This window comes from Lates calcarifer, linkage group LG5, assembly GCF_001640805.2.
Source record: "Lates calcarifer isolate ASB-BC8 linkage group LG5, TLL_Latcal_v3, whole genome shotgun sequence".
NCBI classification, from domain to species: Eukaryota; Metazoa; Chordata; class Actinopteri; family Centropomidae; genus Lates; species Lates calcarifer.
This window is the reverse complement of record NC_066837.1, coordinates 6,508,012-6,528,376: the sequence shown is the minus strand read 5'-3', so window position 1 is coordinate 6,528,376 and position 20,365 is coordinate 6,508,012. Positions and strand designations below refer to the sequence as shown.

Here is a 20,365-nt window from a genome sequence, read left to right as displayed (position 1 = left end):
AGCATTAAATGTAAAAATATCTCAATGTCGAGTCTGCGTTATTGTAGACTGACCTCTTTGTACTGACTTGTGCATGTGCAGGGGTGAATCAAAAGCCACGCCGGGAATTCAAAGTGGGTTGGTGCACTTTTTGGCATGTGGGCATGGCGTGTTGAGCAGTGGCTGATATTTTTGGTTCTACCCACCTATCTTGAGCCTGCGTATTGTAGGTGTACTGTAGTGTAGAAGCGCCGTACGATGGGGGTTGGGGTGGGCAGTTGTTGCCAGGGGAGGTGGTATGTTATTTTCAGTCCATTGTGTCTACTTCCTGTGGGTCAGGGGTTATTGGAGCAGGGTGTTGCAGACTTTATGGAGTAAGAGGAGGGGAGGGAAGTCAGCAGGGTAGGCAGGAAAGTGACCAGACTCACTCGACAACAGTGGCTAGTCAGCAGCTTGCTAACCTCGCTTCTCCCGTAACGTTCTTATCCTTGCAAAGCTTGGACTCTTCTGAACCAGGTAAAGAGACATCAATTGCATTTTAATGACCACCGACCTTGTCATTCTCAGCATTTTGTTTTTCTTTAGATGATTTGAATACTGTTGTTATCAGCATTTTACAAATAGTGTTAGCTTTGTAACTCTCAGCAGAGGGTCAGAGATGGAGTGAACTATCAAACGATTATTCTTCCAATGTCCGTTTGGAGATGTTTGGCACAAAAATATGGAGGACAGAAAGTGGATGGAGGCTTGATGACTCTTACTTAACCTGAATGCCACCTTAATGGTGGTGGTGTTTGCAGAATCGGGCTGTCGAGAGCATCGGTAGTTGCACTGTGATTCATTGTTAAAGCACGATTAATCTCATAGTGCACATATAACATAAAACAACACCCTTTACTGCATGCTTATAAACAAGTGTATGCTTATAAAGGACAATGTGATGACTGTCTGTCATAAAAACATGCACTAAATGATGATCAGGCAGTGTGCATTGTTCTTAAAGGAAGGACCCGACATGGTAGAATATGACAGTTTTCTGTATTAAATCCTATTAAAAATAAAAGAGCATTGCCCATGCCAGGAAATGTTTTTGTCTTTGGGAGCATTATTATATTTCAACAAGAAATCTTGAAGCCACAGCAAACGTGTGAACAAAGTTCATTCTCTAAGTGTATTTACTTTGTCTTTGCTCCAAGCTTTTTGTTCTGCAATTAGCTGTCACTTTGTTTTGATGGTTAGCGGCAGACCAGGTGCTGGGTTGTTGTGCTCATATGTTATTGTAAAGTTCCTGCAATTGACTGTGTGGAGATTTTTTTTTATTATGTTTTTTAAATGGATCAAAAACCCTTTACCAGTTTGACTGTAGCTCTTATACAATACCATTTGAGTGCTACATAAGTAGCTCCATTCTGTTGCACTATTACTGTTTTTAAAAAGTAAAAATGTTACATAAGTAAACATTGATTGCTACAGTTTTTTCTCACCAGTGCCTGCTGCTTTCCCACAAATTATTGTGACAAGCAAGTAGCAAAAAGGATAAGGTTTCTTTCAAATTTGGACTTGGCCATATATCAAAAAATATTATTATGTTGCACAGTTAAGGCAGGGACAAAACAGTCATCACTGTAGACCCTTGCAGGTCTTGCAGATTTCCATGCTCTATTGCTTCCTTTTATGCAAGGTAATAACTGCAAACAAGAGCGTGTTTGATTGTTGTTTTAGTGGAACTTGAATAATGCTGCTATATTTATACTGTATATATGCAGTAGTTTTCTTAGTACTATTTCAGACCAGAGAGAATCAAAAATAAATATCAAATAGGGATTTCTAACCGCAACATTTTGCAAAGAAACAGTGCTGTTTAATGTGAGCAAATCATCAACTTATGTTATTAAGTTTTCACAGTGCAGATGTGATTCCTTCTCTACTTAAAGCATAGATGGTAACAGTGATTTAGACCAGCATATGTTGGATTTCCTTTAGTGAGTCCACTTCCAAAGGAAAGACAGACCATCACAGTCTAGTTGCATTTGGGGGTCTTAATCTAGTCCTCAGTTTTCTGGACAAGTTATGAGACATTAGGTGTTGCAGCATAAGGTAAATGTTAATATAGAAGAGGTTCTAAAGTTAGCACCCGACAAACCCCCAAACACGACCACAGTGACAAAAGGAGGCAAAACAGGAAATCTTTTTGCCCAGAGTGTGTGTTGGGAACAGATGACCAGGAAGATAAAAAGCGCTAACAAAGTGGAAACTTCCACTAAGGGATGTTATTTTGCCTTGTGTGTGTTTTTTCTCTCCTTTTCTCTGTTTCACAAAGCCCCATGTTTCCTGGAAAACACAGTCAGAGGTAGTTGGTTTAGTTCTGATGAAAAGGCTAATACTGCAAGAGCTCAACAGTTTCCTATAATATACGCAACTACTGACACTTGTGTGCTCCCTCAGTCATACATGATGTGAAGCTGTGTTAATGTTTAAACCTGCCGCCTCAGAGTTAATGCTTTACCCTGTGAGTACAGTTTAAATCTGAAAGCTGTGAAGAGAGGCCGGGGGGTAGCTGCTTCTTTTTTTCTGATTGGTAGAAAACTGGACGAACTATCCTTGTTTTATGAAAATAAACAACACCACCGCAACCAAGAACAGTACAGAACTACAGATCAGTTCTTCACTTCCTCATGCTTTCCTCTGTTACATCTTCCCCACCTTCTTCCTTTTACTCTCTGTCTCTCACTCTCTGTCTCTCTCTCTTGGTCTTTCCCTCCCTCTGTCTGTGGATACTCTAATGAATGATATGGAATGATTACTTGACGCAGAGTTCCTGTCCCCGCCCTTTGAGAAAGAGTCAGTGGAGCAACGACAGCAATTGCACAGTTGCCTATGTCCAAGCCAATGGAGTAACAGCTGGACCGTGGTCCTGGGCTGTGTGGAATAGGTACAGGGACCCACACAGTCGGTTGAGAATACCTCTCCAACAAAGCCTGACAGAATGTAATACCTGCTGTTGAAAACTTCGGTAAGCACCGCTGTTTCTGCTGCAGATACTTTTATCAAAGTTTTGTGGGAAGAACTGAAGTTTTTTAATAGTTACGGTTTAAACATTGTTGCATTAAATCAGAACCTGCTTCTGTCTAGTAGACCTAATGACTGGGTGGTTGTGGTTTCTGTTTTTAAGCCAGAATATTTAGTTGTTGATGTAAAATAGTTTGAAGAATTGTAACATTGTCTTGTTATTAGGTCACCTGTGAAAGCCCATAAATTAAGAACACCTGTTTTGCCCTTCAGACGGTCTTTCATGAGAATGTTGATCTTTGTGTGTGCTGTTTGCAAAGATAGCAGTATGACTACCAGGGTCTGTGTTCTTTGGACAGTTACCGTAGATTGTTAGGGCTGGGGTCAGATGGCGCCTGGCTGGGTGAGAATTTCACAGCTGCACATGAAAGCAAAGCGACTGTGGGATGGTAAATTGAGGGAGGGAGCAGGGGATTGTGTGGATGATGAAAGGAGGGAACTTGGCTTGTTTTGATCAGATCAGACAGTAAGTGCTCCTTATAGATCAATACACTGTTGATGAGCATACATACAGTATAGGATGCTGTCTAACTGATGTATTGTGCTACTCTCAGGAGGAGCTCATGATGTAGACACAGGTGCTGAAACCTGGTGTTTATATGAGCTTCTTTCTCCCTCTTTCTTTAAAGCATTATATCAGATACTGTCCTTATAATGGCATAAGCTAAGCTATTTTTGACACACACAGACACATATATGCACACTGTCTTTACATTACACAGCAGGTGTCAGTTCACCAGTTTATTTCTGCCAAAGTAGGAATGCACAAATGTTACCTCCATAGTATATTCCCAGTTGCATAAAACAACTGCTCTGTTTTTTGGTGTGGAGCCAACATGTTTGGCCTTGTGGCCTGTACAGAGGCTGGTGCTGGTGCGCATCGCTGCACCAGTTTCTTTACAGAACTCATTAACTTGCTATCTGGTTGTGTAATAGTTCAATATTATCATTGACAATAATTTCACATAATTACATCTTGAGGACATTTTCAAATTGAGATATTATTGCACCGAAATAAATGATAACAAGTTGAACGCGTCCAGTATCTGTTGCAGCATCTTAAAAAAATTCTATGTTCTTGTAAAACACTAAAGAGCCAGTGGACTCCACCCTTTATTTAAAATAATTTAGTAAATATTGTAACATATATTTAAATAGATAATGCTGATAATTTCTGCTATATTAGTTTTATCCATGTTGTCCCCAATCTGCTCCATGATTCAAGCAGGTGATTCAAGTATGTGCATTATCATCATTTACGCCTCTTGTGATGATGTAGCTTGTGATAATTTATACAAAACCTAAACCAGAACATGACTAATTAAGAGCACATGCAGTATGTAAGGCCTTGGTGTGTTAATGCAAGGTTAGTGATTTGCAGTCTATTAAATGACTGTCTAGTTTCTGAGGAATTCTGGATTTGAGCTTTGGGTTCCTCTGGAAGAATTAAGACTTGAGATTTTCACTGTTGTGTCTCTGACCTGTGTGGGAAGATGGGGCGCATGCACACAAAGCAAGGTTGTGATGTTTCAGTTTAACAAAGATTTGTTCTTGTTTTCTCTTGGAGAGGAGAGAAATGAAGAGGTTGACTCTCACATGGGAGCAGCGCTGTGCGGTGGACACGAATGATAATTGATAAGTTCGGAGACAGTTGGGAGTTAAAATTTTTGTTGTGGGTGTTTCCTAAGATGGACGTGTAAGGGTTCAGTAGGACACACACACAGGCACACATAAGCTAATGTTGCTCATACTTAAGTCTGTTTGCTTGGGTGGTCCTATCTTTAGCCCTGTTCTCACTCTATTTCTCTTTGTTAATTTCCTCTGCTGTCTTTGGCTACAGTCCTGTGGTGGGTGCTAAGAAAAAGGACTTTTATATTTCCCACTAAATGCTTTATTTGGACAATCAGTCTTTGTCAGTTGTTCTCCTGAATACAGTGTGACCTTATGGGACAATATACTTTTACAACGGCTTTTCATTTTTACACTTTTGCATTGCCCTAGATATGGTGAAGAAATTTAGATCCAAATTTGGAAGACAAGATAATCAAATCATCACTGATTTCCCTGGTTGGTTTCGTATAATAATTTCCTATCAGCATCTCTGTTGATGAGAGCTGTTAAGACTTTTAACAACTCAGGGTTAAAAAGTAGTAAAAACTATGACTGCGTATGTATGAAAGTGCAGTGTGCAAAGCTCGTGTGTGACTTAGCTTCCTAAGGGCTGCCCGACAACATCACTTGTCTTTGTGCTGATGAGTGGGCACTGTGTAATTGCAGCACATTATGATGAAAAGCACATCATTGCCTCCAACATGTAGTCGTTAGATTGTAAAAAGATAAAATACTTACATCAACCCAGATTCTAAAATAGAATACAAATTGTAGGACTGATTTGCAAAGCAGTGCCTTAATATTGAAATCTGGGCAGGAGCTTTGTTACATGTTACACTTTTAAGCTCTTCTTATCTCTTGACTTAAAAGACCTCCAGTCACTGACAAGGTATCTGTGCAGCATTAGGAGAAGTGTTTGGGGTCAGTGCTGTGCCAAGGGAGAGCTTTTGTGAAGCAGGCATGTAGAGGAAGCTGTCCATGCTGTGGCATCTATGACCTCTTTTTATTGAGAGTGCAGATGGGAAACAGAATCATAAAGTCTCCACAGGAAGCAGAGGAAGGCACACATCCAGGGAAGAGGATGGAGTCTTCAGATGCAACACCAGAGAGAGAAATGCAAGGAGAGTGATTTGTCTATAATTATGGGCTTTGCACAGACTGTTGATTAGGAATGTAAATGAAGAAATGAATATTTTATTGCCGTAATCTTAGAACTAAATAGCAAGGGCAGGGTCCGTCAGGAAAAGCAACATAAGTGGTGAGATGAGACAGATTTTAAAGCCCCCATGAAATACCATCTTGACTTTCTTAATGTGATTTATTTCCTGTTAAAACAGGATGTTGGTTAGGACATAAGACAGTGAAAGATTATTCCTAAATCAATGGAAAAAGAGAGGCACTTGCACAATGTTCATCTTCAGTTTTACTTCTAAGTAAGTGTTTCACATTGTGTAATGTGGCTAAACCGGACTTGTTAGAAACATGCACAATCTCTTGGGTTGCTCTCTGTCCTTCATTCAAGGAGCTGTGTCAGATAGGGTCACGGTCTCTGTGTATGTAGTAAAAATGGAAAATATAGTGTTAATCAAATAAAAGTTGATAGCAGTGAAAGTGAGTGTAACAAAAAGCAAATAACTTTGTTGGTAAATGAAATACTCCACTGTTGTCAGTTGAATATGTTGGGGTGCATTTTTGTAAACTTAACACACACTCTCTTGTTTCTCCCTGTCCCACCCCCCTCTAATGTAGCAGTGGCAGTTGAGAGGGTCTGGGACAACCTGATTACATAGAACAGGAAGTTAGAGGAGGGAGAGGTCACAAACTGCAGACCCTCACACACACACTGCAGCACATGATAACGTCAGAAGGCGCAAATAAGTATAACAACAACAACAACACACTTGCTTACTCACCATCAATAACACAAAGACTGTAAGACAAAACGAAAACAGCTCTTGTGGATATACAGCTTGCCAGGTAGGCTCACTATTTTTCACTGAACCCTTTCAAATATCCATCATGGATAATCTGTAAGCATTAGAGGTAATATTGAATAGCCTTTCTCTTATTCGGTAATCATGGTCTTTGGGGTGCACTCTCTCTGTCTTGATGATGACAGTTAGCGTTTATACCGTGAAAAAGTTTCACCTGTAAATCGCTTGTCTGTGTGTCTGTGCAACATTTTTCCTTCATACAGCTGTGGGATCATAGGAGGAGAGCTCATCAGTTCACTAATGTTTGTTTGGAGCCTGTAGTATCAATTCCCATTCCATTATGGTTCCGGTTACACAATTTCTTTAGCCACTGTTACCAGGATGTGACACTTAATATTTGGATTTATACTGACAGGGTTTTGTTTACTTAAACTAAAATTGAGAACTAACTGGATTATTATAATGCATCAAGCCAAATATTAGTACACTGTGCATTAATAAACATACTGATATTGATATTAGTGAAGTTTTAGAACCTATGTGTGTTTTTGACTATGTCCAGTTACAGGTACATGGTAACACCTGGAGTCTTTCTTAAGGTGAACCCTGTGTAACTTGTTAAGGTGCCATTAGACAGTTCTTCACTCTGCCCATTGTGAATAGAATATTGTGCTTCCCACCAGCTGTGTCAGCTGTAGGTAACATCAGGTCGAGCATGCTTTGGATTTATCTTACAAGACTCCCATCATGCATGACTGTGATCTCAACAGAGCAATTCAAGAGTGTTTACCTTGGGGTCAGAGACTGGTGGTAGAATTGGCTGACTATTAACCACTGTCCAGGATGCTGGACCTCAGGCATGCACATCTTTCATGGAAGTCCCCTGTCCCTCCAGCAGGCGGAGGGCTGATGACGTTCGCTGAACAGCCTCACTTAGCCAAAGGCCATGCACTCTTACTTGTACGTTAACTGCCCTCTCTGGTGCCCAAGGATGTAAAAATAGCTGTTTAGCAAGAATCCCAGTCATGTCTTGCTAACAAAGACTGATTTATACAAGTTGCGGCACTAAGCATAGAGGAGCTTTTGTCCCTCCTCCCCTTCTCCTTCTGCAGACCTCGTCACCAAGGCCAAGAGCGCCAAAACCTCTGACGCTCTTGACACTCCTCTCTTAGAACAGCCTTTGTTCAGAACAGTCTTAGGGTCTTGATAGTGAGGCTTAGGGAAGCACTGTGGTCTGTGAGATTGCGTATTTGTTTGCTGCATTTGTGTCAGATTGCAGTGTCATGGAAATATTTTGTAGTTTTGTTGCATTTCTGCGTCAGCAGATGCAGTTATTTAATATTCAAGTATTTGCCCAAATAACTGAAAATGTCACATGGACTCTCTGAAATTCACTCCTTGATTTTTGTTCCCCCAAATCCTCTGTATGTCCCAACTGTGCTAAAGCACACGTTGTGTCAATCATGATTTCTAACTAAAGATTAGTACTACTGTTTTGGTGATGCTTCACTGTTACCTTTCATTGACTTCATGAGACATTTTCAGATCCTTTCTGGATACTGACACTTGAAAAACTATTTGTTCAGATACACAGCTTTCTTAGACCACAATTTAACATTGTGGACTGAAGCCATTACAGCAAAACAACTTGAAAACGTTCCCTAATATAGCAGTAAGTAATGAATTTCATGTATATTTTTCTACATGAACGCTGAGTAAGAGTACAACACCTGATTCATTTACATTTTTCTCACCTCGGTCTAGGCGTCTGTGTTCCTCTAATGAGACTGCCCTGAATAGTACATAGATCAATACTGACACTCTGAAGTCTATTGTATGTTTAATTTCCTGCTTGGAAGAGATACACTGTGAGTGTAAAGCTAATACAAGAGAGGTTTTTCTTTGTCATATCCACTGACCATAAAAGGTGGTCTGTTTCCTGTGTGGCCATAAAATGCAGTCTGGTGGTGATTTCTGGCAGATTTAACGATAGCACATACTAATTTGTTCTGTTATCACCAAAAATCTTGGCCTTCACTCCCTCGCCTTCACCCTGTGCTCATCCTGCGCCCCGTGTGTCCCTCTTGCTCTATCCCTTTAGCTGTGTTTTTCTGAGGAACAAACAGAGAAGCTGTCCTAGTCAGGATGAGTCAGTGCAGCTGGGGTGCAGGTCATTTACCCACAGCCCACTCAGACAGGACAGATGGCTCAGCCACTTGCATGCTGCTATGTGCTAACTGTGCATCCAGAGTCTGTGAGCTAAGCTAATGCTAACACCTAAAGGGTGAACTAGAGAGAGAGCTCAGCTAATATCAAAACAGTGCTTAAATGTATGCAGAGGATTTTGAATTTTACAGCCTCCAAGGTTGGGTAATGTTCTATTTGTAACTTAAAATTGTACTGATTTAAATAAATTACCTCTAAATCAGACATGATCACATCCAATAGACCACAGCTTTTTCCACTGCATACCTTCCTTGACTGAGGCAAAGTCAAATACTTAAAACATATAGTGAGTTTTAATACACATATCCAAGTCTGAAGTCAAAAATAAATGCAATAGCACTGATATTCAACAGTGGCTGACAGAGAGTGCTCCTCTAATGTGCCACTTCAGTTATAGTTATGCGCTCAAGAGAGGCTCATTCTTTGCCTAGATAAGCATTTCACTCTGTATTGTGTTTAAAATGCAGACAAAATAAGTATTGTGGAAACTGAGATTTGGCCAAATAGAAGAGACACAGAGATGTTCTCTGCTTGTCTGTCTTTCTTTGTCTGTATTCCTTTTTGTTCTTTTCCTTTAATTGGCTGTGACCAATGTCATTCTGTGACAAAATCACTAATGTCATTCAGACAGCACAATAGCTCAGCCACAACCTCCCCTCCCTGAGAGAGCCAAAGTTATAGCTTTGCACCATGGTATTGTTGCACATTTACACGTACTGTTTTTGTACTGGTGCATGGACTGTGTATCGAAGTATACAGACATCTGGGATAGATAAACCGCAGTTCTGTTCGTATGTGTCAGATATGGTTAATAGTTGGTATTGTATCAAATGTAAAAATGTTTGGTCTAAACAAACACATCACACACAATAGATACAAGCTGTTCAAAATAAATACAGAACCCAAAGTGCCTCTGTGTGTTTGGATTTATGATACACCATGTTTGCTGTGCACTTCACTTAACCATGCTTATCTGTTTGTCTGTATGTTTTATGAGGTTGAAAACTGTATGAGACTCCAGACTGTTGTTGACTTGCCATTGCAAGCTAAGTTAGTTACTGTTAAGTTATAGGTCACCAAGGATTGAGTGTAAACTTGCTCATAGAGTGAATTTGAAATTTAACGCCTTTGTTGTTTCACAGTCAGGGTCAATCTTAGAGTTCAACCCTCAAGATAAAGGGTTGGCAATCTTTTTAGCGTCCTTCTTACTGCCCTACAATAGTCTTTGGTCCATTGCACTTAATGTGCAAAGCGGGCACATGTTGTACCTGCATTAACACAGACTGGCACACATGAACCAGTTACACAAATAACTCTGGTGTCACTTTTCACATATTGTCAGCACACTGGTTCATGTCTTGAAGAGAGGATCTTGTGTAATATCCTAACTACTGCTGCTGCTGCAGAAATACAGAAACCCCCTGTCTCTGTATCATTTACCATTAGAGATATAGAGGATGAGTTTAAGTGTGCAGTTTAACAGCCTGTGATGACAGTACATTCGCATTAGCAATTAGAGCACTTAAAGGCTTTTTAGGCTGCATTAAGCTATCTAAACCATGAAGCACAATTAGCCTTTTAAGCGCAGTAAAACTGGAGTTGGTGGAGCTTGAGTGGTGTTGGCAGGATGGTACACTAGCAACTAGTTTCATTTATTTAAACTAATGAATTAGAGTGATTCCTGTAGTACGAGACTGATGCAGCAGCTGCAGCCTATGGAGCCCATTTCCACTGTATGTTTGCTGAAATCTTACTGCATTTGGGAGTGTTGCCATGTCTTTAATCAACACAGAGTGGAGCCATATTGTCTCATTAATTTCTTTACCTCCCTTAATATGGATTTTGGCATGGCATGATACCAGTCAGGACATTTTCCTAAGTCTGATATGGGAGTCCTATGGCTTATTAAGATGCTGAAATGTTGTAAAGTAAAAGCAAATGAGCTGTAATAGATATGTTTTGACTTTGGGTATAATTTCTCTACAGAGCTATTATCAACAAATGGCCATTTTACTGAGGTTTATGTACAGGACTCTTTGTTGGCTAGTTGTTAGCTGTAACTTATGCTCACATTGCACTGCATGTAATAATAGTGTATCCACCTGGTGCTTGAGGATGCAGCTAATGTCTTATCTGTCTCCATTATTCTCTTCCTGGAAACGTATCAAACTGTCACTCTTGCGTATTTTCTCCCTCTTTACGCACTTAACCTACTTCTCTTCCCCACCTTTGCCTTTGTCATGCTCCAGTGATGTTGGGTCGGGAGGCCTCTGATGGCAGCGTGACTCTACTCAGTTGGCATCTCCTCCTGACCCTCCCACCCTCTCCTTCCCCTATCATCATCTTACTCAGACCCTCAATGCTGTCTCTGTCTTGCCCCCATAGGCTGTAGGACCTGGGTGGGCGAATAGCTGGGTGTCTTCCTGTGTCTCACCCTATCAGAAGACACTAGGACGCTTGGAGAAAAGGGGGAGGGGGATAATAGAAAGGGGCTGGCGTGGACAGCTGCCAGCTCCCCATCCCAGTCCAGTATCGTCCCATGCCGTCCCATTCCCAACGCCAGGGCAACAACCACTAGACTCCTACAAGCTGAAGTGGGCTCTGATTGTTGAGTGAGCAGAGTGGTTCAGAATCCGTTGGTGTACTAAGCAAGGCTGGAATGGATGTACATGTATCCTGCAGTTAAGTACTGCAATCTGACTACAATGGAATATACAACAGTAAAAGCAGGACTAGAGACCTCATTGTGTTCTTCATGAGCCTTGGCAGGAGGTATGTGATGGTGAACAGCTACACAGTGTTTGGCAACGATCATGTGGTCGTACTATTCCAAATTGTGTTTGTGGTGTTGGGTTCAAAGTACTCTGGCGTACTTTGGGCTCTGTCATGTTGATATTAAGTGTGTTTACATGCACTTAAAAAAACAATATATGGAATTGTTACGTCAAATAATTCTGTTATTTGTGGTAAAATAAAATTTGTGGACTTTGGTGCAGTTTAAGTGTTTGTTTCAGCCCATTCATTCTCCGTGATCTTGTAAGGCCATGTAAACAAAGTAACCTTGTTTACTTAATCTAGTCGAGAAAAAATTATTTCTTAGTGACAAGTTTCTGACGCAAGAGTGTGCATGCATGCCTGATTTTTCCCAGTAAAAATAATGTTGTGGCAGCAGTTTAGGTGGATGAAAAATGTTTACTCGTAGCAGCACATCTTTGAATCCAGTGTAAGTGAATCTGAAGTCCATCTACAAGTGAAACGCATACATATACAAATACTAAAAGAAATTAGTTTATGTAAGTCAATTTAAAGTCCATATAAGGCAGTTTCCTTAGCAGAACAGTATTTTTAAATTCAGACACATTGGCATATTAGGAGAAGATGTGTGTTGTCTCACTACAAGTGCCTGTTCTCCCACTGTGCTGCCAGTCCAAATGCTCTCATAAAAAGAAGAAAGAACACTTCAAGCTGCAGTATGTACCACTAATACATTTTAAATCTGCTAACATTGGTGTAAAAATATAGTAGGAGGTAGGGGAGAAATGTGATTACTGACCACTACTGGATTTTCCTGTAACTGGGTAAATGCAGTGCATGTAAATGTGCTCTCCAATTTCTTGCCTTAACCTGATTTCTCCCACTTACCTGCTGTCTTGTGTGAGTATATAAATGTAGTTATGACTCTCAGGCTGTGTGTGCATGTAGGTGTGATGGGGCCTAGCTATCAGCTAGGCAAGTAGAGAATGTTGTTGTTGAATGTCTCTTACTTTGGGGAGTGATTTCATTTCTTTATTATTATTTTTTAAGTGTTTATTTTTATGCATGTGTCTGGTGCCGAATGGTTGGCAAATCAGTGGTAGAAAACAAGTGTGTATAATGGTGCATGAGGAAAGCTGTGTGAAAGCCCACAGATGGTGGAGAGATGCTCCAGCTACCACACAGCTTGTCATCCCTAGAACTAGTAGTGCAACCACGCTAATGTAGCAGTGGGTGCAGATTCTCTTCAGGGTCGTAGCTCTTTGAATCACAAACTACTGCTTTGAACTGAGATTGACCCGTAACACTATATTTCCTTAGGGTTTAAAAGTAGATTTTGATATTTTTACGTTTTACATTTTTGTATCTTTTCAAAGTTGGGGACAGCCGTTGATACATCTTGTTATCCATTGTCTTTTTGAGTATTGCTTTTATGTAAATTTGGTTCATTACATAGTTTTATATGTTAATCTTAGCCTCTTAATAAATGCACTTTTTTGTGATTTCTGGGCATCAGTGTTGCCAAGTGCAGTTTGATTTTTATTTGAAGAGAAACTCTGTCTGTCCGACCCTCCAGCCATCCATACATTAGCTTATCCTTTGAGGGTTGGGGAGTGGGGGTGGGCGGTGGGGGGTCTGGAGCCAACCCCAGCTGACATTGGGGTGAGAGGCAGGGTACACCCTGGACAGGTTTTGTGCAGAAATAATTCAATTTTTCATTTATATAGAGCCAAAGCATAATATACATCAATATACATCAGCACTTTACAGAGTAAGGTCAAGACCTTACAATATTATAGAGAGAACTGTTCCCACCATGAGCAGGCACTTGGAGACAGTGGAGAGGAAAAGCTCCCTTTTAACAAGAAGAAACCACAGACAGAACTGGACTTAGGGTGGGCGGCCGTCTGCCTCAATTGGATGAGTTGAGAGGAGAGAAATGGAGGAGAGAGCAGGAACAGTTGTATACAGTATATTGTTTTGTTCAAGTCCTGTCGCACTGGTTGTTAAATCGATAACAATAGTGAAAGTCATAGGTGCATGATGATGATGATGATGATAATGAGTAGTGGTAGATCTGGTTCCTGCAGCTCTGGAGTCAGAGGTGCAGAATGAAGACAGGGAGAGAGAGGACAGAGAGGAAAAGCACAAACTACAGGAGAGAGAAGACACAACGTTAATGACATGCAGTACACACCTGTGTAATGTGTTTGTGATTACTGTCTGGTCTGTTCTGTCGTGTTTACCTGACAAAGCTTCACTAAGATCTAATATAGTTCAGAGCTTTGCTATATTAGACTTATTTGCCACTATCACCATGGTGTGTGATTCTTTTTTTGTCTTTCTATCTTCAGTTTGAGTTTTTAATTCAGCAGCTTTTGAGGTTTTTTGGATGTGCACGCTCCCCACTGTTTCCTTTAACTTTAATTGAACTTTTAGAAACTCTGCTCCACCACAATTAAGCAGTATTGTTAAACAGGTCCCACTTGCCTCTGTCTTGAGCACACACAACTCACCCAGTTGTCAACACTCTCACCCTGGGCGGGCCTGGCCTTGCTGTAACCTAAGCTCTTGGTCCTTCTGTTCCCCACAGGGTAACTTGACCCACGATTGCTTTGTCATGTGCCAGAGAGAGAGGTTCCCTCTCCACACCCTCTGTCTTTATTCAACCAACACAACACAGACACATCAGTGTTGTCTTTGCACATACACTTTAGCTTTCACAGTTAAATTTGGTATTTAAGTGGGCCTGCCTCAAAGGATGTAGGTTTAATAGATTTAAGCCTCATTTGGGCTATGTGGGTGTGTTTGTGATTATATAATGCAGGCCTTTTGAACTACAGTGTGTGAAACATGTGCTGCATGTGTGTGCACAATATGTCAGTGTGGGATGTGAATGGTGTTTTGATTCGTGTGTCTTTTTGAATAATTTAGTGTGTTGTCCATGTGGTTTCTGTGTGCCTGTGTGCCTGCAGTTTAAAATCCAGGGGCTTTTACGGGGCTGCTTGTTTCTTCATCCTGTTTTTGGAGGGAAAGGTCTGATGCTCTTCATGCTGTCTCAGTGCAGGGCTTGGCCAGCTAACAAAGGACACCCTGTGGATGGAAAAACAGCTCAGGGATGAAAAAAAAACAAGTCCACAGCATTGTTAATACGGTCAAACTCTTACCCCAAAACAACAACAACAAAGCTTTAGTTTGCATTCCTCACACACTGTTGGTATGCTTCCTGATCTATCTGATCTCTGTGGTGGTTGTTTGTCCACTTGGCCATTTCAAACTCACATTTCACAGTGCTGGGAAAGTTTCTGGTATTCAGATGATCATTTCATTTTGGTGTTCATGTTTTTTTTTACTCCTGCACTATTTGGTTGGCTGCTACAAAGTGTCTATACATAGCTGTCCCTTCTTAAGCAATAGAAGGAAGTGAAACATTTTTGGATAAATCCCTTTATCTTGCAACAAATTCCAGCAATCACTCAGACAAGTTTTGCTTGTATTTTGTGGAGAGCTTGAGCTCTAAACAAAATGTTGAGCCTAAATGCCATGACTCAGCAAAATCAAGAGTTCATGACCTCCTGCATTTAAATGAATCACTGTTGAATGTGTTCTAGATCATCAAACGTCATGGTGTGGTAAACACAATTTACAAACAGGGGTATAGTGTCAGTGTAGTGCCAAAATTAATCGGCTTCTGGCTTTTGTATTTATTTTGACAGTCTGGTGAGGCCTTTTACTCTCACTGACCTTTATCTTTTAAATAGCAGTCTGTGATATGACAGCTATGCATGATATGTATTTTGAATTACACTGGCACGGGGGAATTTTTTATCATGTTTCTTTAGTGTTGCTTCGGTAATCCATGACTGATTTATTGAATTATCCCAGATAAGAAGGAAAGCAAGTAGTCTCTCATTGCATGTACTGTCGGATAAGGATTTTATTACCAAACTGTTCTTTATTTATGTACACTGAGTGAAAGTCATAAATTTTATTTGCTTATGTTGTTTTACTCTGTCTGCTGTGACTGAATTTAAACTCTTCTGTCTGCTTTGTGGTCCCTTATTCTCGCAGACAACAAATCCCTTTTGAAAGAAAAGACCTAATTGCCTGTTTCTCCTTATAGATTTGGTTATTCATCCCAATCAGGGTGCTAGACCAAACTATGCGGCTTTTGTTCTGGTTATCCCAGACACATATTTCTGGTTGCGGGCCTCTTCCCTCTGGCTCTCACTATTCTTCAGCGAGGGCCATGCAGCTGGTGGAGAAGGCATACAGAGACACAAGCTATGCTAGGACGCATTGGCTAAACTGGAAAAATAAAGCATTTGGCCAGCCTGTGGTCAGTTGGGAATGGAGCAGTCATTGTGAGAACACACATATAACCTTTGGCCTCATTTCTGTGCTCACCCTGCAGGCATGGAAGAAGCGGTGGTTTGTTCTTCGCAGTGGCCGTCTGACAGGCGACCCAGACGTGTTGGAGTACTACAAGAATGACCATGCCAAGAAGCCCATCCGCGTGATTGATCTCAACTTGTGTGAGCAGGTATGGTTCCTCATTATGACCAGCCTGCAAATTGAAGATCCCATTTTCACATTTCTGCATATATAGTTAATTCTTAAGTCCAGATGTGCCCCCGTTTAATAATGCAGTTTTACATTCTAGGTGTCAATTATGACACTCCAGTCACAGATTTAAGCCACGGTTTTGCTCATAAATACATAAAAAGACTAATCTGGAAAAAAACTGTCAGGTCAGTTTACGACACCTGCCACATATTTGCTCAATATACTTTTTCAGAAAAAAAACTGGCTTTGAATCCATTCAAAGAATTACAAACTGAAGCTACATTTTAACATGCATGCAGGTTTTTTGAAGTGCAACTTTCACATTCAGGAGGCTGTCACTGTCTGGCTGTAAATATTCAGTCATCCATTTTTTTCTTGACTGATGCAATACTAAGCTAAGGCCTGGTGGTTGCTCCCTCAGGTGGACGCTGGGCTGACATTCAACAAGAAGGACTTGGAGCACAGCTTCATATTCGACATCAAGACCATTGACCGTGTCTTCTATCTGGTGGCTGACACTGAAGACGAGATGAATAAGTGGGTTCGCTGCATCTGCGACATCTGTGGTTTCAACCCCACTGATGACGGTAAGGACTGGCCTTAGATAGTTAGCTGCGCATCAGTGCTGAAATATTTACAGTTTAGTAGTAGTGGCTACACTTGTCAAAGGAGAGGAATTGAATCTTCACTGAACACCTTCTATAATTTATTATATAGATACAGGAAATGCTGAAATTCTGTGTAGCAGCTTTAAATCAGGGTGTATATCATCACAGACAGTAAGCAAATATATTGTCTAAATTGAACATCACAAAATTAGCTCACAGGCTAACTACTGTACATCTGATTGGTCCCTCTTCTGACTGTTGTGCCTCTCAAATGTCAGCCTCTTTCTCTCTGAAGGAGTTAGGTGAACCAGCTGAATGTGCCAGAAGGCCTCTATTCAGCATAGTTCTCAGCCAAGGTCTAATGATCCATGTGTTGATCCATGTGTTGTGTTGAGGCTCACGTTACTCTTGTTCCCAGTACCGGATAATCAAAGCATTGTGTGCCTGTCGGTCTCACTCCCTCTCTTTCATTCTTTCCCTCTTATCTGGTTCTCATTCGCTCTCGTTTGCATATTCTTGTTTCCCTCTCTGTCTTTTAGACTAATTGCAGGCTGCGCTATTTGCATCTCAGTTTTGGTCCTCTGTCGTTTCTCCCAATCCTCATCTTAATGTGTAAGCATTATAGTCTGATGAGAATTGACATAAAAGTTGCACTATTTCACTAACTTGTATATCACACCACTAAGATTCTTTTAGTAGAAGAATTTACTGTTTAAATTTGGCAACTAAGTCACTAATTATGTTGCTCCAAGGTCATCCTCTCCACAGTATTGTGACTGTGCCTCCACCTCAGGTACATAGCTGGTGTTGCAGGGCAACTCTGATAACAACATTCACGGCACTTATTATTGAATTATTGAAACTAGCTGTGAAAACAAACAGTACGACTATTCAAGGAGAAACTAGGTCTGAAGACAAATATCTTTGCAGATAGCCCTCCTCACAGTTCTTCTGACAAAAGAATGTCCTTGGCTCTCCCTTTCGCGGCCACTTATACTTCTCTGCATGTGAGACCCAACTCCTACTCTGTTGTTCAGTTGTATGTGGCCATGTTAGAGTGCTTCATGGCTGGGCTGATATTAGAGGAGAGAACATTAGGAAGGCTGGGGAGCGAGGGCTCTGAGAGACAGTGTAGGAGGTATAGATGAGTATGAGCAGAGGGGATTTTCCCTCTTCCTGTATGAATCAGCACTTAAACCTTCACCCAACAAATGGGAAAAAGGGAAGGAGATAGCAGAGAAGAGAGGAGCAAACGATGCATGTAAAGAGAGAAAATTGACTTTTAAAAAGAAGAGAAAGAGGGGACCTTGCAGGAGATTAAACCATGGCAGTTATAGAAGAGAGTGGGAGGAGATGTGTGAAAAAAGGGAGAAAAAAAGTAGAAAGATGTGGAATGAAAGCATAGACATATTTCACCCAGCATACATACATCAGCCATCTTGGCTCTCAGTGCAGTACAACAATCCGCTCCAGCAAAAGGGATTGAAAAGGACTCTGATATTTGAAAACTCAGTGTGACAAAGCAGAGACCTTGAGGAAATGCTGTCTGAGAAAGAGTGTGTGGGATTCTGAGGGCAAACACAGTATTCAGACTGTTTATGAACAAGCAAAGCTTTTAAGTGGGTTTCATGCATGTATGTGTTGGATGTGAAAAGAATGATGAAAATACTTAAACTTTAAGTATTAAATTTGCAGCCATTGTGGTGCCAGTGTTACATGCACTACGGGAATGTTGTCAACACAAATATCACTCATATCTGGTGTGTGTGTGTGTGTGTGTATATATATATATATATATATATATATATATATATATATATACACACACATCCCTCAGTATTTCAAAAGCTTTTATTTCTCTTGGGAAATCTGCCCAAACAAGGTTATAGGTCATTATGCCTTGCTGGATCAGTTGAGAAGGGGATCCCTATGTTTTAGCTGCAGGCAACAGCTTTGATTTGGGGTTGAGTTTAATAAACCGAGTACAGGGGGCTGTTGCAGAGACATATCTGAGATCTGTCCTTGAATAGTTATTTCATCAGAGTGAGCTCACACACACCAACCCTCATCAAGTTTGGATAGTATAGAGATATAAAGTTGATGCAGTGTCAGTCAAAATGCTGCGGGTGACTATAGACTGTTACATTGGAATTGGGTTGCTAGGAAACAGCTTGGGTCTAAGTTTACTCTGCCAGAGTTGACACTAGCAAGCACAGCTTACTGTTTACTTTCTGCCCAATATCATCAGTCACCAATATGACCTACACTGTCTCAGTGGGCTTTATAGGTCTACAGAAGTAGCAGACCCTGGCTTATTTGGACTAAGGATCCATAGGTCACCAAGAAGTTGGAACAGTAGAAATACTAAAGTACAACAATGTGGCTATAATCCAACATCAGGATTATAATAGGATCAATACAAAGGTAATATATCTAATCTAAGAAGTCCAAAAGAGAAATGGGTCCATTAAAATTAGTCCACTGGATTTAATAAAATCCATTCAGTAGAAGTCCAGCTGAAACAAATAAAGGACTTAAACAAGTCCAGCTGGATGCATAACTAACTTCAACTTTACATAAGGTGACTGTCTGGCTGATGGTATGTGTGCTTTGTGCTGCCGTGATTAATTACTATAAATCTACTGAGCAGTTTGTAAGCTTGATCAGTCATTTGCTGTTATCTGCTGAGCTACGTTTGACAGATCCTGATGGTATCTCATTTTCTGTGGTCAATTTAGTCACCAGATTACAGTCTAAACAATAACCTCACTCATTTATTAGATGGCATTTGTCGTGCAACATAGCACTTCTGCATTTTGCTGCTGAGGGTTGCTTTTTTTTGTTAAAGTGTACTTATTTCTTCTGTTAGTGGATGTGATAATTAATTCAGTGGCAGCAACCCACCTCCTCATTAGTCAGCTTTGAAAAACCCTGTATTACATTTGACCTTTTGTGTTTTGAGGCACACATGGCTTGATATACAAAACAAAATAACACCTAAACATGAACAGTCTCAACAGGAGTTAATCCCAGTATTCTCTCTTCTTTCCTCCAGAGGCAGCAAAAGCTGCTCACCAGTCAGCCATTGGAGGTCTGGTAGTGGATACCCCCCCACATCCAGCACTGGGTAATATTGTTGGTCCAGCGGCAGGAGTGTTGTCCAATGTGCCACCTCCATACCAGCCGGTCAATGTGCGTCATCTGGATTCTCAGTCCAGTTCAGAGGAGCCTCAGGATTACCTGTGGCTGGTCAACTGTGAGAGTAAAAAGCCTGAACCCAACAGGTGAGTTTGTTTGTGTCAACGTATGCTTATATTGTATGTATGAATCTCCATATCCACTGTGTTTGACTGCTACACTGTGAAGTAAGCTTCTCTTTGCACATTTTTTTCAGCCCATTTATTCTTTTTGTACATTTCACCTGTACTGCCACTCTTGTCCTTGTCCCTGCTGTGTGGTGTGTGTAGCTCAGTGCAGCTTCACTCTCCATTGGAGGGAGACCAGGAGTATTTGCTCCTGGAGGAGTGTGAGAGCAAGACTCTTCCTCCACAGGCTAGTCTGTGAGTGGCCAGCCATCCAGCTGGAACTGCCTGCTTGTGTGCAGTGCTACACATGTAT

At 40.9% G+C, this 20,365-nt stretch overlaps 1 protein-coding gene across 9 annotated transcripts in view; it reads left to right on the top strand.

The window, feature by feature from the left end:
• gab1 (GRB2-associated binding protein 1) overlaps positions 1-20,365 on the top strand; it is a 49,287-nt gene that overhangs the window by 16,734 nt on the left and 12,188 nt on the right. For 4 of the 9 annotated variants that reach the window (XM_051070524.1, XM_051070523.1, XM_051070522.1 and 1 more), the window contains 4 exons: positions 15,988-16,116; positions 16,561-16,726; positions 19,803-20,031; positions 20,215-20,307. In XM_051070524.1, coding sequence (XP_050926481.1) covers positions 15,988-16,116; positions 16,561-16,726; positions 19,803-20,031; positions 20,215-20,307 — 617 coding nt within the window. Of the gene's footprint in view, positions 1-285; positions 496-2,834; positions 2,993-5,927; positions 6,637-15,987; positions 16,117-16,560; positions 16,727-19,802; positions 20,032-20,214; positions 20,308-20,365 lie in introns of those variants that run through there. The other 5 variants (XM_018690879.2, XM_018690877.2, XM_051070527.1 and 2 more) reach the window with 4 other exon arrangements.